Source organism: Arachis hypogaea, chromosome 17 (genome assembly GCF_003086295.3).
Source record: "Arachis hypogaea cultivar Tifrunner chromosome 17, arahy.Tifrunner.gnm2.J5K5, whole genome shotgun sequence".
NCBI classification, from domain to species: Eukaryota; Viridiplantae; Streptophyta; class Magnoliopsida; order Fabales; family Fabaceae; genus Arachis; species Arachis hypogaea.
The window spans coordinates 129054031-129069187 of record NC_092052.1 but is presented as its reverse complement, the minus strand read 5'-3'; the positions used below and the strand labels follow the sequence as shown (position 1 = coordinate 129069187).

Here is a 15157-nt window from a genome sequence, read left to right as displayed (position 1 = left end):
CTGTAATTTCTTGAGTGGTAAAAGGCTGAAAGAGAGAGCTTATGAAAAATTCAAAGAGTGATAAAAGGCTTAGTGATACACTTGAGTGAAAAGTATAGAGTAATTTCAGATTTCTTTAGGTTGTTTCTATTGTCTTGTATCCCGTACCTGTAAGGTACTCCTTTCTTAATTGAGATAGCACTAAGAGTGAAGAGTTAGGTATCAGCATAACCAAGTCAAGTTAGGTTAGAACTTGAGAGGGAAAGGATTGTGTCAATCCTTTGGAATTGGTGTATGTAATACTTTAAGTATAGTGGAAATTCCACCACTGTTGTAGTGGAGACTGGATGTAGGTTGTATTGCACAAGGCAACTGAACCAGGATACATGATGGTGTCAGCTTCTCTCTTCTCTTCTCTTCTCTGTTCTGTTTTTTGAAATTCATGAGACAAAACCAAATTGTCTCATAAATGTTCCACTGCTAAATTCAAACAGATTCAAATTTAAAGTTTGAAATTAAAGGGTCATTTTATTAAAGTAAAAGAAGGTCATAAATTAAATCCCCCTTCTCTAAGTCTTCTACAATCTTCAATATATATAGTAATTGTTATATATAGTGTCTAAATTTTGATGTCTAATTTATTAAAAAATATTAAAAGTCAATATTTAATTTACGTAATATGAAAATAAATAATTTTAAAATATTAAAAATTTACCTTAAAAAGATAGTTAGACAAATCTGACACTAAAATAATTCACACCAAAAAATTGGCATATATATGGTAAATTCTACCAAATTCTCTCTTAAATAAAATGTAAGTAATTACCTTCTATGATAAATCTAATAGTTATTTAGATGAAATGAATTATGTCATTAAAATGATTAATATTAACTCTTAATTTAACTTGAGTTTTGACAATTAAACTAATTAATTATAGTAAAACCACTTCAATTTCATACCTACAAAGTTACGTAATTCTTATATCAAATTATCAACTCTATTAACAACTATAGTCCTTACTTAATTTTTTTTTGGTGACTTAGTCCTTACTTAATTAACACCTTATCTTCTTTTTTCATTATTTTAAATTTATGATTCGACCTTTTGATTTTTTTTATTTGTTCTTTTTAATTTTTTAATTTTTTGTATTGTTAGATCTAATTAATATATGTGTGATTTAAAAAAAAATTAAAAATATAAAATAAAATATCTTTTGTAACTCTTATAATTAAAAAATATATATATTTAATTACTTAAGTTAAATTAAAAATTAGTGTTAATCATAATGATATAATTTATTTCATTCAATAGTTATTAGATATTTTATAGGTAATTTACTCTTTATTTGGGAGAGGATAGAGTAAAATTTGCCTATATATATATTTGGACAAGTTATACCCTAAAACACACATGACACACTCCTTTCCCTCTCCATGTGATTTTATAACTAAGATTTGAACTTGGGTGCACTTTTCAGAATCTTGCAGTGCGGCCTCTATATACATTCCAAAAACAAGATGATCCCAAACCCAACAACTGACAAGGAAAACAAAGCCCAACTCTTGAGTTAAATCCCAGTCCACAGTATCTTGATCCATGTATTCACAACACTGGTGAAAGTAGAAACACTTTTTTTTTTAAGGGATTAGTCACCATATGAAAAAATAATTGAAACATTAGCATAGCAAGTCCCAAAAAATAAAAAAATAAAAAAAAATCAGCATACTGTGAATCTTACCAACAGTTATTACTTATTAGTTATTACACTATAAACAAAGGGAAATTGAGATTAACATTACAGTTTTACCCGGAAACTACACGCCAGCTTCTTAATAAATAGGAGAGAAAAAGAAAGAAGTATCATAAATATCATTTCTTAATATAAATCAACTGTTTCTTTACTAAAAATAGCATTATTGGAAAAAAACTAAAAAAAAAAAAGATGATGAGAGTAAAAGTGAATTTGCAATATAATAATGTAGACAAAATTTACCTTGTTCGATATTTCATGTTCAAAGTTTAATTTAGAGTCAACACTTCGGGAAGTAGGATTTTAAACATATCACAATAAAATAATAATTTTATAGAACAACGTATTTCTATTTGTATCTTTAACATTTAAATCGTCCTATTTGTATTCTTAATAGGGGTATTTATGGATTAGATCGTATCTGCAGATTCGCGGTAAATATCCGCATCCGATCCGAAAATTGCGGATACGATCCGATCCGCAAATTGATCGGATCGAAATTGATCAGCATTCTTTGCGGATCGGATCGCGGATATCTGCTCTACATCCGTGTATCCGATTTGCGGATTCACAGATCCGCACAATAATAATTAAAAATAAATAAATATATATGTTTGATATTATATTTACTTGTTTGTATGTTTTAGTTAGTAATTATTATTCATATATTGTATTATTTTATTTTTGTTATTTAGAAAGAGTTTGATTAAAAATATTTTAGGAATAAATAAGTTTAAAAGTATAAAAGAAATATTTTTATTGAATTTTTTTACATAGAAATATGATTAAAAAGAGAAGGTTTAATTATGCGGATATATCCGATATCCGATCCGATTTGCGGATCGGATCAGATCGGATCTGGCACTAAAAAACGCGGATCGGATATCATATCCGATCCGATCCGATGAAAATTGTGCGGATCGGATCGAATTTACGGCCATATCCAATCGGATCGATCCGATCCGATCCGTGAACACCCCTAATTCTTAACGTTTGTAAAAGTGATTCAATGTTATCCTGCCGTCAATTACACATTACGAACTTTAGTTGGAGATCTAAAAATCTCTTCTTAAAGTTAGAATATAAATGTCTGGCACAAAATCGATGATCCACTCCGGATAATAGCGCATCAAAAGTTGAAACTAATCCCTGCAATATTTACATAATTTATTTTTTTAAAGACATAATTGAACCTGAACACAATAGTGAGTACAATATTGAAATCAAACGCATTCATTTAAATGGGGCCTAATTGAGAATGAATATATCAAAGTGAGAATAATTGAAAAATATAATTTAATTTATTGGTATAATTGATGATAGGATAATATTAAATCACTTTTATAAATATTAAAAATACAAATATGATAATTTAAACGTTAAAAATACAAATAAAATTTAGCTTAAATATTGAGAACAAAAATAATATTTTACTGTTTTATAAAATTCATCAATATGTAAAGACAAAACGGGACATATTATTAGGTCTCTCTTTGGAAGAATATATATATATATATATATATATATATTGTGAATTGTGATGGATCGGATAAAAATATATGACAGCTTGGTGAATATCAAATATAAACACACTTTCATTTAGCTACGAATGTTCAAAATATTTATAAAATTATCTACAAAAGAATAAAATTAAACTCATATCTATAAAAAATGATATTTGTATCACAAAAATATCCAACTCTTAAATTTTTGTTATTTTTAAAAAAATTAACTAAAATCTTTAAATTATTCTTATACTTTTCCTTCATCCTAAATTTATAATATTAAAGAAATTAAATGGCAGAGGTCTAACGTACCCCCAGTGCGCAATATATTAAGTATATCCATAGTAAAGAATTTATATTAGGAAAAGTGCGAGGAGCTAATGTATGTTTTATACGATGTGTATAATGGGATTAAATTAAAATTAAAATTAAATTAGAGGCAATTAATTAATTTTGAGTAGTTTTCAATTTAAAATTTGAATTAAATCATGATCCCTGTTAGTTATGGCAATTAATTAATTTTGAGTAATTATGGCAATTAATTAATTTTGAGTAGTTTCTCATTTAAAATTTGAATCAAATCATGATTTTTGACAGAATAAAATTAGGATTATCTCCCTCTCTCAATACGATGTAAACTCTTCTCTCACTCTCTCCTCGAAGCAAAAACTGGTACAGTGCCGCCACGGTTACCAGTCGTCGTCGGACATCGCGCCGACACTCTTCCCACTGGCGCCATCGTCCTCATAGGCCACCGTACGTAGGGAGGACGCGCATATTGTGTGAATCAAGCTTGCAGCACCGCAGCAACCCGGACGTCCAACGCCTCCATCACAGCCAGTTTGTGCCTTCTTCCTGTCGCCGGATGTTCACTTTTTCTGTGAACGTGGATGAATATTCTTGAGTGCTTAGTTGTAGACAATGATTGCGGGTTATGATTTATACACGTTCACATTAGATGTTCGTTTTTGTATGATTTTGGATGTTCACTTTCTCAGTTTTTGTGAATATTTATTCTTCGAGTAATTCAACAAGACCCAGGCAGCAGTGCTGGGATGATGCGAGCGCGGGATTCGGGGCTGCAACTCACGTCGACGACGCTGACAATTACAGGTCATGGATGTTCGGCCGCGTGAGGAGTGACGGAGGTTCTTCCGGTGAGGGTGTTGGCGCAAGGAGGCGGAGCGCAACAGTTCCGGTCGGCAGGAACGGAAGCTACACGTCACGCAGAAACAGAGCGATAGAACGCAGGTTGCTGCGCACACGGCGGGGCGGCGAAAAAAGGGGTTTTTCTGCGGAACAAACAATGGGATTTTTTGGAGGGTAGGTAATGGTGGGTGACGAAGGGTTAATGTAAAAGAATTTGGAGTAAATTGGGGGTAGAAATCACAAAAAACAACTAAAAATTAGGGATAATAATGTTTAATTTACATTATTAATACATATTGGGCCAAATAAACAGCCCATTATACATATTGTATAGATACTTCATTGTCTTCCTAGCGAGACTCAAAATTATTATATTATACTAGGTGACTACAGTACAATGAAAATAACAAATAATTGAAGCTAAGTGGTTAGAGGAATAAATTTTGGGTTGAAAGGAAGTAAGGTAAATAAATAGCTAGAAGATAACACCCAGGGATTCGCATAAGATGGTCCTAGGTAAAACACCTATAGAGTGGTTAGATATACACAATTTAAAACTTGTCGTAGGTAGCACATTATTATTTCAAAATTAATATCAATTTAATTTAAAATTAACATTTTAGTACTAATAAGTAGCTCATCACTTCTTGAAGCAACTAATTAAGCAACCTTTTACCCTTTTTTTTATGAACATAAAGTCATAAACTAATTTATATAAGCGAATTATTTGTATGTACTATATCCATTAGAATTTAGACTTACATCTCGGTCACTATTATTAGATTTGCTGTAGTCTTATTTTAAGTAAAATCGGATATCATTTAATAGTGATATGATAATTAGTCAATGTTGAATATAAAATTATTTATATGTTTCTACCTAAATGGCTAAAAGCTTAATAATTAAACATTTAGGAGAACTTGTTTTATGTATGCCTCTCTTTTTTTTTTTGAAGGGGTTTAAAAATAAGATTGTTAACTTTATTTTATTTTAGTTTTGTGAGAAGTTCACATGTGCATATTGTGTTAACCTCAGCCCGGCGGCCATTACCTCTTTGCCAAAATATAGTCTCACGATTATTATTGTTCAGACGGAGAACATCTTTATTTTACTATCGATATGCCTATTATTTTGTATTTTTTATATCAGAATAAAAATTACTAAACAACCAAAGTTTTATTTTTTAAAAGTTTAATTAAGTCAAATTTATATACGTATATTTATGTTTTTGTTTTTTTTTTCCTTCCCCTCTATTATCATCATCATATCATAATTATCATCACCATCCCTTCGCTTTTCTATGACCTTCTCTTTTTCCTTTTTTCTATTCCTACTCTTCCTCGTTTTTCATCCTTCTTCTCCTTCTTCTTTTTTTATTATCTTTTTTTTTCTCGTTTGATTTCTTCTCATTCTCCTCTATCGTTATCATCATCATTACTTTCATTATCATCATCTTCTTTTTAGTTAGTTCAATATTATTGAATTAGTTTAATAATAACAAAAATGACACAAGAATATTAGGTTAATGACATAAAAAATCTGTTGAAAATGATACTGAAATTTTTTATTTGACACAAGAAATTTTTAAAAAATCACAAATTTAAAATCTTAACTCACTCAACCAACAAAAGACATTCAAATATATTTTGGAATAAAAAAAATACAACAATATGTTACAAAGAACACAAAAATAGTTAGACATCTTATATATGAGTTCAATACTACTCAATTAGTTCAATGATAAAAAAATTAGTTAAAAAAATTATGTCACGATTAAAAAATTTCAGTATCAAAATTAAGAAACTTTATGTGTCATAATTAAAAATTTTTGGGATTTTTTTCTTTATAAATTCTACACAATTTAAAATTCTCTTTTTTCTTCTTCCTCTTCTTCATCATAATCTTTTTCTCTTTTTTCTTCTTGTTTCACATTCTCATCATTCTTTTTATTTTATCCTCTTAATAAGAACCTGTGTCACGATTAAAAATTTTCGATGTCAAAATTAAGAAATTTTTTGTATCACAGTTAAAAAATTTTGATGCTATTTTTCTGAATAAATTCTATACAATTCAAAATTTCACATCCTCTTCTTTTTTTTAATCATCTTCTTCTTGTTTCAATTATTCATAATTTTTCTTATTTTATCCTCTCAATAAGAATAAAAAAATAATTAAAAAAAGAGAAGAAAAAAATCAAATAAAAAAGAAGAAATAAAAAATACTGCAACTACCAAAAAGAGAAGGAGGAAAAAAAATGCAACAACAGCCGTAGCAATAAAAGAATAACGATGAGAAAGAAACGCGCGAATAAGAACGAGAAATGCTGAAAAAAAAAAGAAGTACGTTATTCACACATACGTTTTGTGAGTAATTTTTGTTAGGTTTGGACCAATTTAATTAGATTTGGTTGACAAAAATACTTAAATGTATAATAAAACTGTATTAAAATATTATTAAAGATATAATCATTTATATATCTCATTTTATTAATTTAAATTTTTTTTAAAAAAAATAATTTTATAATATAATATTAGTCATTAAAATTTCTATGAATAAAAATTTTAAAATTTAATCTTTATTGATCTCAAAAAAAAATTTAGCACTAGGCCAAAAAAGAAAAAAGTCTAAAAACAATTCATAAAAAATTTAAAAAAATTTATATAAAAAATATATTAGAGATATAAATTTCTATCATTATGAATGAGTTTGTTTATTACATAATTGTCTTCACTGATGTTGATACTCGCAGGACACATCGTCACTTCTATTGGCTTTATAATGGCCTAGAATTGATTATATATAATACTTCTTGTGGATACACACATTGTCATTATTATTAGTAGATGGTGTTTAAAATATTTTTAAAATTATGATTGATTAAATCAAATACTCATAACTTCTATTGATATATCAAAGAATATATGATTAAATAGTAATATTTAATGAGTCATACTAAAAATTTAGTAAAATTTATTGTTTTTAATTAATAACTAGTCAATAATATATTATTAGATTAATAAACTAAAAAAATTGAGTTACTAATTAAAAATACTGAAAAAAAAACCAATAAATTTGACTGATTTTTTAGTTTTTTCCGTAATTAAGTCCACGAATAAAAAAAGCATGCAGGGGTCTAAGTCTATAAGACTAAAACGCTTACTTTAGACGTTAAAAATCTCATTTTAAAAACTAAACATAATTAAATTGTGGTAGTGACATAAGAATCTTTAAGTGGTACACAACCCATGGGGTAGGATTAGGTGGTGAAAAAGTTTCCCGTTACACTTAAAAATTGAGAGAGGAAGGAAGAAGGAGAACAAACCTAACCACATGCATGGATTTTTCTTTGTTACTTTGACAACCATGACAATTGACAATGTTGACCCCAACCAATGGGATTGCACAAGTACATTTGACAAGGCATATATACTCCCACTTGTGAATGGACATGTGTTGAACATCACCTTCAATACCAAGACTTTGTAATGTGTTGTGTTGTGTAGTGTAGGGGTGTTATATATATATTTATTTATCCAAGGCTTAATTAGCAGTCAACTTCTTAATAGAAAAGGAATCAAATCTAACTGCTCATCATTATTGGAAACAAAGGTTTTTGCTACTTTTGCCTTTTCAGCAGTCATCCCCCTCCCCTTCCTTTTAAATATACATGTTCTTGTATGATTTTCTTTTTTATATATTTGAAAAGATTTTGGTCTCATTGATATTGTTCAAGCTTAATAAGTTATTACAAATCTACATGGTCTAATTTTATCTAAAATTTATATTTTTTTGGAGATAAATTATTTATATATATTTTTTAATATTTTAAATTTTTGAAATAAGTGATTTTATAATATAATATTAAAATTTTATGATAAAAAAATAGTAGAGTGACAATTTAATTCGTGAGAATTTTAATTTCGAATTAATTGATCTTTAAAAAAAATATATCAATATGTTAATCTATATTACGTCATTTTGTCAATTCATCATGTAAAATCGAACAATAATATTTATGTGTACTATTAATTATCGTAATGTGTCTGATTATAGAAAATGTTACAGAGATAACAACTTCTAAAGTAAAACTTGACTTGTTTCGTTAGGGTCTGTATGTAGTAAATAGAAAGTAGTTAGTGAGAGTTATGAAAACTTAAAAGATAAAAAATGTTTCGCTATCTAAAACGACATCGTTCTTATATTTATGTGACAATAACAAAACATGTCATTATAGATAATAAAATACATGGACAATTTGATTTCGTTTTACACAATTCATAGACAAAAGTATATAATATGTTTATCGTTTGTTATTATAGAAGACCTAATTGATACTTTTTTTTAGAGACTAATTAATTAATCTGAATTAAAATTCTCAATAACCTAATTGTCACTTTATTCTCAAAGAAATCTAAATTTCGATTCTTATTACTCTAAAATACAAAAAAAATAAGATAAGACAAACTATAAAAAAAAATCAATCACATATCAGATTTAAAAAAAAAATTGAGGAAACATTTTAAAATATAAATATTTATAATACTTTCTGTTATATCTTTAACATAATTATAGTATAATATGAATATAAAAAATACTATTTATACATTAAAATAAGTCACTATATATTTATGTATAAATATATGTATCGTTTAACTTATTTTTAATGTATATTTTATATTCTAACTTATATTTTATATTAATAACTAATTTTTTTGACTAATTTTAATGTACACTTGACATTATTCTATAAATATATACCGGCAAAGTACTTAATTTGGTTATCCTATATTGGAAAATAAATAAATTAATTAAGATTCTAATACTCTTCCGTCTGATCAATTAGCAAATATATTTAAGAGGCCAAAGCAAAGAAATTATTGTAATTATATCAATATATTTCCTTCATTGTCCTAGATACAAGAACGTATTTTACTTGAATGATTTACAAGAGTGATATACCTCTCCTATCCCCCATACTTGATTCGAGTAACTAAGTTTATATATACATTCTTAAGTAAACCACCCTTTGAGTTGGTTGATGAGAAAACAATTCTTAACTGTTTTCTCTCTATTTAATTTATAGCAGCCATACATTCTCACTACAAGAGAAGCGGGTTTAAGCTACGGAAAAAAACAAATCATAGTTAAAGCTCGCAAAACTACTGTGGCTAGAGAGGAGAATTTTAATTTTTTTTAGAATAATGCTATGAAGCATGGACACTTCGCTGAGTTGTCGTGTCCGAACCGACATTCGTCCGACACGCATGCCTGCTGTGTCCAACCGTGTCTTAATAAAAAATAAAAAATTCTTCTCCGGACACACCTGAACACACCTAAATACCATTACGTGTCAGCGTGTCCAGTCTTATTCTTAACATATATTCTTAAAATAAATTTAGATATAGTATATATTATTATTTATTAAAACAAAAAAATATTTTAAATACTTGATATAATTAAAATAAGACAATAAAAATAATTAAAAATTTTAATTTATATTTTAATATCAATAAAATATCAAAATATCATTACAATTTATCTAAAAAATATTTTATATTCTTTAATTACTATTAAAATAAAAAATTATTTTAACCGTAATAAATATATAATTATAGATATTATATATATATAATTATGAATATTAAATTAAAGAAAATAATTCTATGTTATTATCTTTCTAATATTTTTTTTTATTAGCATGACTTTTGGTTCATTAGCCACGGTTTTTAGAACTGTGAAAACCTTTGATTAGCCATGATTAATTTGCTTCCGTTTTACTGCAGAAACTACTATACATGTTTGTTGATATATAATTCATATGGAAGTTAACAATGTGCATTGTGCGCCAGTTGTAATAATTTTTCAAAAAGGTCAAATTCCTGAAGAATTTTATTAGTTTCCTTCCTTGAAGCAGGATCCACTTTCTAGTTTCTACCCCTTGATATTGGTGGAATGAGAAATCGGAAATTCTAACATTATTTAGAACGTTAGAAGATTAATAGAACATATTATTTTTTATCAATAATTAATTAATAATATTTAAATATATACACTAAAAATATGTTATTAGATTATTAAACTAAAAAAATTGAGTTTATAGCTAAAAATATTTATTAAAAGCAAAAATATACTGATCTTTGAGTTTATCTCTTATAATTATAGCTATTTCAAGCATAAATGTATAAATCATAAAACACATATTGATTTATTTAATTTATGCAAATAACCTTTCAAATTATATATAGGGTTTAAGCAGTTGAATGAATTAATTTAAAAAAAAATATAAAATTATTTTTTTAAAAAATTTTAAATTAATAAGAGGAGATATATAAATTTTTTTTATATAATTTTATTTATTCATCTTTGCAAAATTTTTTCTTATAAAATAAATAGGGATCAAACTCTAAATTATATTATATCATAAAATTACTTTTGAAAAAAAAAAGTTTGAGCCGTTACCTCTTTCATTCAAATTCAATGCATAGAAATCTAATTAATTTAATAACAAATAAACATAGATAATTAAAGAGAAAAATAATTGTATTGACATTCATATACTATGTCCTACTAATCTTTCCAAGAGTTATATGTACACCAAACATGTATCAATTATATAAATACGCATACATGTAATACATACATATTTATACATACTATAATATATATATATATATATAACCTATATATATGTAGATGTGTGTTGATTTGAAAGAAGTGGCAAGAAACAATAATGTGATGATGATGAAGGCATAAAATAAAAAAACACACACACACACACCAAATACAGTGCCAACTATAATCTGAAAATAAAAAATAATACTAAGGTAGCTCATGCATGATAGTAGGGTCCACAAGAAAGAGTTCAGACCAATAAGAAGAGGAGGAAGAAGCAGGTCCTCCATAGCTAGAAGTGGTGCTGCTTGTATCTCCTGGATTATTATTATTGTTATTATTGTTACTAGTAGTAGTAGAGGGTCCATTATTATTTGGAGCAATAGATGATAATGGAGAAGTAGAAGATGGAACAATCCAGGAGGAATTATCATCAGCTGTTGTGTGATCCATTTGACTTATGATTGCATAGTTAGTAGTAGAACCTTGACCTTGCTCATTAATATTATTCAAACATGATTGGGAATTGAAAGAGACTTGTTGTGATGGTGGGTCTAAAAAGTGAGATAATAGCATGTTTGGGTGGTAGTGGAGTGGTTGACAGCTACTATCATCATCAATAAGAATCCCATTCCCATGATGATGATGATGAGGAGGAAATGAAGAAGGACCATTATTATTATTATTATTATTAGTATTAATATTCTCTTTCACATTTAACAAACTGAAAGGAGGTTCCATGTTTGTGATGTTGATGGGATTGTTATGGTCGAAGGCAAGGTTGGAATTTGATGAAGAAGATTGGAGTAAGTAATGAAGGTACTGAAGCTTTGCCATTTGAATTGCCTCTGCTTGTAAGCTCAGAGCATGTTCATCAATTGATGATGATGATGTATCCATCATGCTTGCCAAAGCTATGAGGTATGGGAGGGTAGAAACAAGGTCAGTTCTTGGTTGATGAGTCATTGGATCAAAACCCATCTGAATCAGCTTCTTCTTCAAATGAGTGTTCCAGAAATTCTTTATCTCGTTGTCTGTTCTCCCCGGAAGATGGGTCGCAATTGCTGACCACCTGTTCAACAATATTGCTCTTATATTGGTAACCATTCTTTCTACTCGGGTTAAAAAAAAAAAAAAACAAATTCTAAATTTTTAAGTCATAAAAATTTTGATATTTATTTTTTTTAAAATTATAAAACTCAGGTACAATTAAATTTACGTGAAGTTGACGGTAATTAACCTTACGTGAAGTTGACGGTTAAGAACCGTTAAATGATTTGACTAAATTTTTATTCAACGATTCTTAATTATCAACTTTACGTGAAATTAACTGCACCTAAATTTTCACCTTATTAAAGACTAACACATAAATAATTATATCTTTAATAAAAAAATATATCTAAACATAATTGTTGCCAAAAGTAAGAACTTTTTATGCATTTTCTTTATCCCTGAATAATGAAACAAAAGCTATATAGAATAGAATTTAGCTCACTAAAAACCCTTGAATTTCTTCTCTACTAAAAAAATAAAGGATAAATTACCATTTGTACCCATAAAAGATACAGATGCTGAGAAATGTACCCATATAAGAATAAAATGACAATTATAATCATGGAAGATGACTTTCGTGTGCTAAGAGTACCCAGACGTTGGTTACACAATTAGTCCGTTAGGATATTTTTGGCACATGGAAACTATCTTCCGTGGGTACAATTGTCGTTTTATTCTTATATGATACATTTGTTAACATTTGGATCTTTCACGGATATAAATAGTAATTTATTCAAAAATAAAAGAAGAAAAAGAATTGGTGTAAGTGAGATGGGAAGCATATATTAGGAAAGTACTTGTTTCCAAGAATGGAATGAAGATGGAGAATGGTTTGCTCCTCTTCTTGGGAGAATTTGCCCCTCTTAATATCAGGCCTCAAATAGTTAGTCCACCTAAGTCTACAACTCTTGCCACATCTATTAAGACCTGCATCAACAAAATCAACAAATTAAACTACATCATGATGAAGAAATTAATATTGTAAACTTTATATAAGAGATTTAATTATAATTTGCTGACCCGCTAACTTAGGAAGTGCTCTCCAACTTCCATGGCCATGTTTCTGAATGTGGTGAACAAGCTTTTGATCCTCTTCAGGAGTCCATGGACCTTTCTTAAGGCCACTCTCATCGCAGCATGGAGACCTTCCCATATTGTGCAGTCTTTTTAATTTTTTCCACTCTTACCGCACCAAATCAAACTAACAAGGGGCTGCGCCACACTATTTATATATCCATTAATATTATTCTTTTTGCTTGCTTCTTAGTTTAGCTTGTTGTTCATTATTTCTATTAAAGTATACATTTTGCAAATCTTTATTAGGTTGGTAAAAGATTTGGACACTTCCATATCCGGTTAAACTATATCCTCAATAAAATGTCTCGTGCCTTGACCATATTACCCTTCAAATTAAATAAAGAGTAAGCTTATAAATTGATCTCCAAAAAATTTTAGATGGAAACTTTGCTTTTTATAATTTTTTTTTATAATTTTTTAAAAATTATTCTCGTCGAATAGATTGATCACTCTGTCGCTTTCAATTAAATTTTTAATACACGGATCGAACAAATAAATCTCTGACAAATTTTATTATAAAACAATTAGGTTCTTAAAAAATATTACTACAAGATAAATTAATCTCCTTTAAAATGATAAAGAGGCAAATTTATTAGGGATCAAAATTTTTTATCTAAATTTTTTTAAAAACCAATTCGAGCATCTGTTCTTCAATAAATTGTGTGCTTTGAATATTGGATGAATAAATAATGACAGATGGTGACTATTGTAAGTTTTTAAAATAGTTATGTTCAGATAGAAGGTTCGAAAAGATACTTACATACATAAATAGTATTATTGCTTTAATGTTGCTAAAAATGTTTTTCTTTTTAAAAAATTATCCAGTATAACCATGGCTAATTTCTTTTATATTGTTTAAATTTTTTTAAAAAATAATAGAGTATTAGCGTTTGGTGGAGAGATAGAGACAAAAAGATTGAGACTGAGAGACAGAGACTAAGAGACAGAGATTGAAATAAATCTCAGTATTCTGTTTCGTGCAAAGTGGAAGACAGAAATTGAAACAAGAATGAAATTCTAATTTAATTTGTATAAAAGGTAAAATTGGAATTAATTAATTGAAATGAAGGTATTTTAGGTATAAAATGTTATTAAAGTTTCAGTTTTCATCTCTAAAATTTTAGTCCCCTGTATCCCCACTTTTTTGAGGTATTGAAATACTGAAATTTTGGTAACAGAGACAAAAATTTTAGTACCAATCTCTGAACCAACAAACATGATACTGAGTTTTAGTCTCTCAGTCTCTGTCTCAATACCTCAAAACAAACGCTACCTCAGAAACAAAAAATAATATATATTTAAAGATCAATTATCAAACTATTTATATTAAAAATATATAATTATTTATGTGCTTTCTCTATCAATTTAACTTTTGTAAGAAAATATTTTTATAATATCATACTAATCTTTTATAACTTAAAAATATAGAGTTCGATTGTTATTAATTTCGAATATATACTTCATTTTTCATTATTGGAAATCAATTTCCAATTATAAAGGTATGGGTGAGATGAACTACCACTACCAATTTACAACGGAATATTACTTGTGACTTGTGAGATTATTAAATAAAGTTGAGTTAAAACGTGTTGGTCGAAGAATTCCGATTGATTGGTTCGATAGGGAGCATCAAATTGAGAGACAAAAACTGATACAGAGGGTTTTGATTTGTTTGAGTTTGTCGACAAATGGAGCCGAGGAGTTAAATATTGTGATCAAAAGTAAGTTGTGCAAATGGACAGTTATTTAAATTTGCAATTAGTGAGAACAATTATTTTTAAACTCTTTAAAGGGCGATATTTGACAAAATGGGATTGGTCAACTTGTTTTATAAATTAAGAAGGTCCAAAAATATTAAGGGATTAGAATTCTATTTCAGAAAATACTCACATCTCAACGATTTATTGAGTCTATCTCGAGTCTCTTTTCTGTAGGATTCCTTCTATTGTCTTTATATTTCTTTTAAAATCCCTTGTAATTTTTCTTTTCTGCAATTTACTTTTCCTTCGCAAGTCTTTTCTTTTCTTCTTT

General features: G+C 27.7%; 1 protein-coding gene across 1 annotated transcript; it reads right to left on the bottom strand.

Annotated features, from left to right (window-relative positions):
- Positions 1–10990: 10990 nt before the first annotated feature.
- LOC112767327 (transcription factor MYB53) lies at positions 10991–13260 on the bottom strand. The gene is made up of 3 exons (XM_025813193.2): positions 13070–13260; positions 12847–12976; positions 10991–12068 (listed from the first exon to the last, which is right to left on the bottom strand). Exons 1-3 carry the CDS (start codon positions 13200–13202, stop codon positions 11204–11206), a joined length of 1128 nt encoding a protein of 375 aa, XP_025668978.1. The 5' UTR covers positions 13203–13260; the 3' UTR covers positions 10991–11203.
- Positions 13261–15157: the final 1897 nt, after the last annotated feature.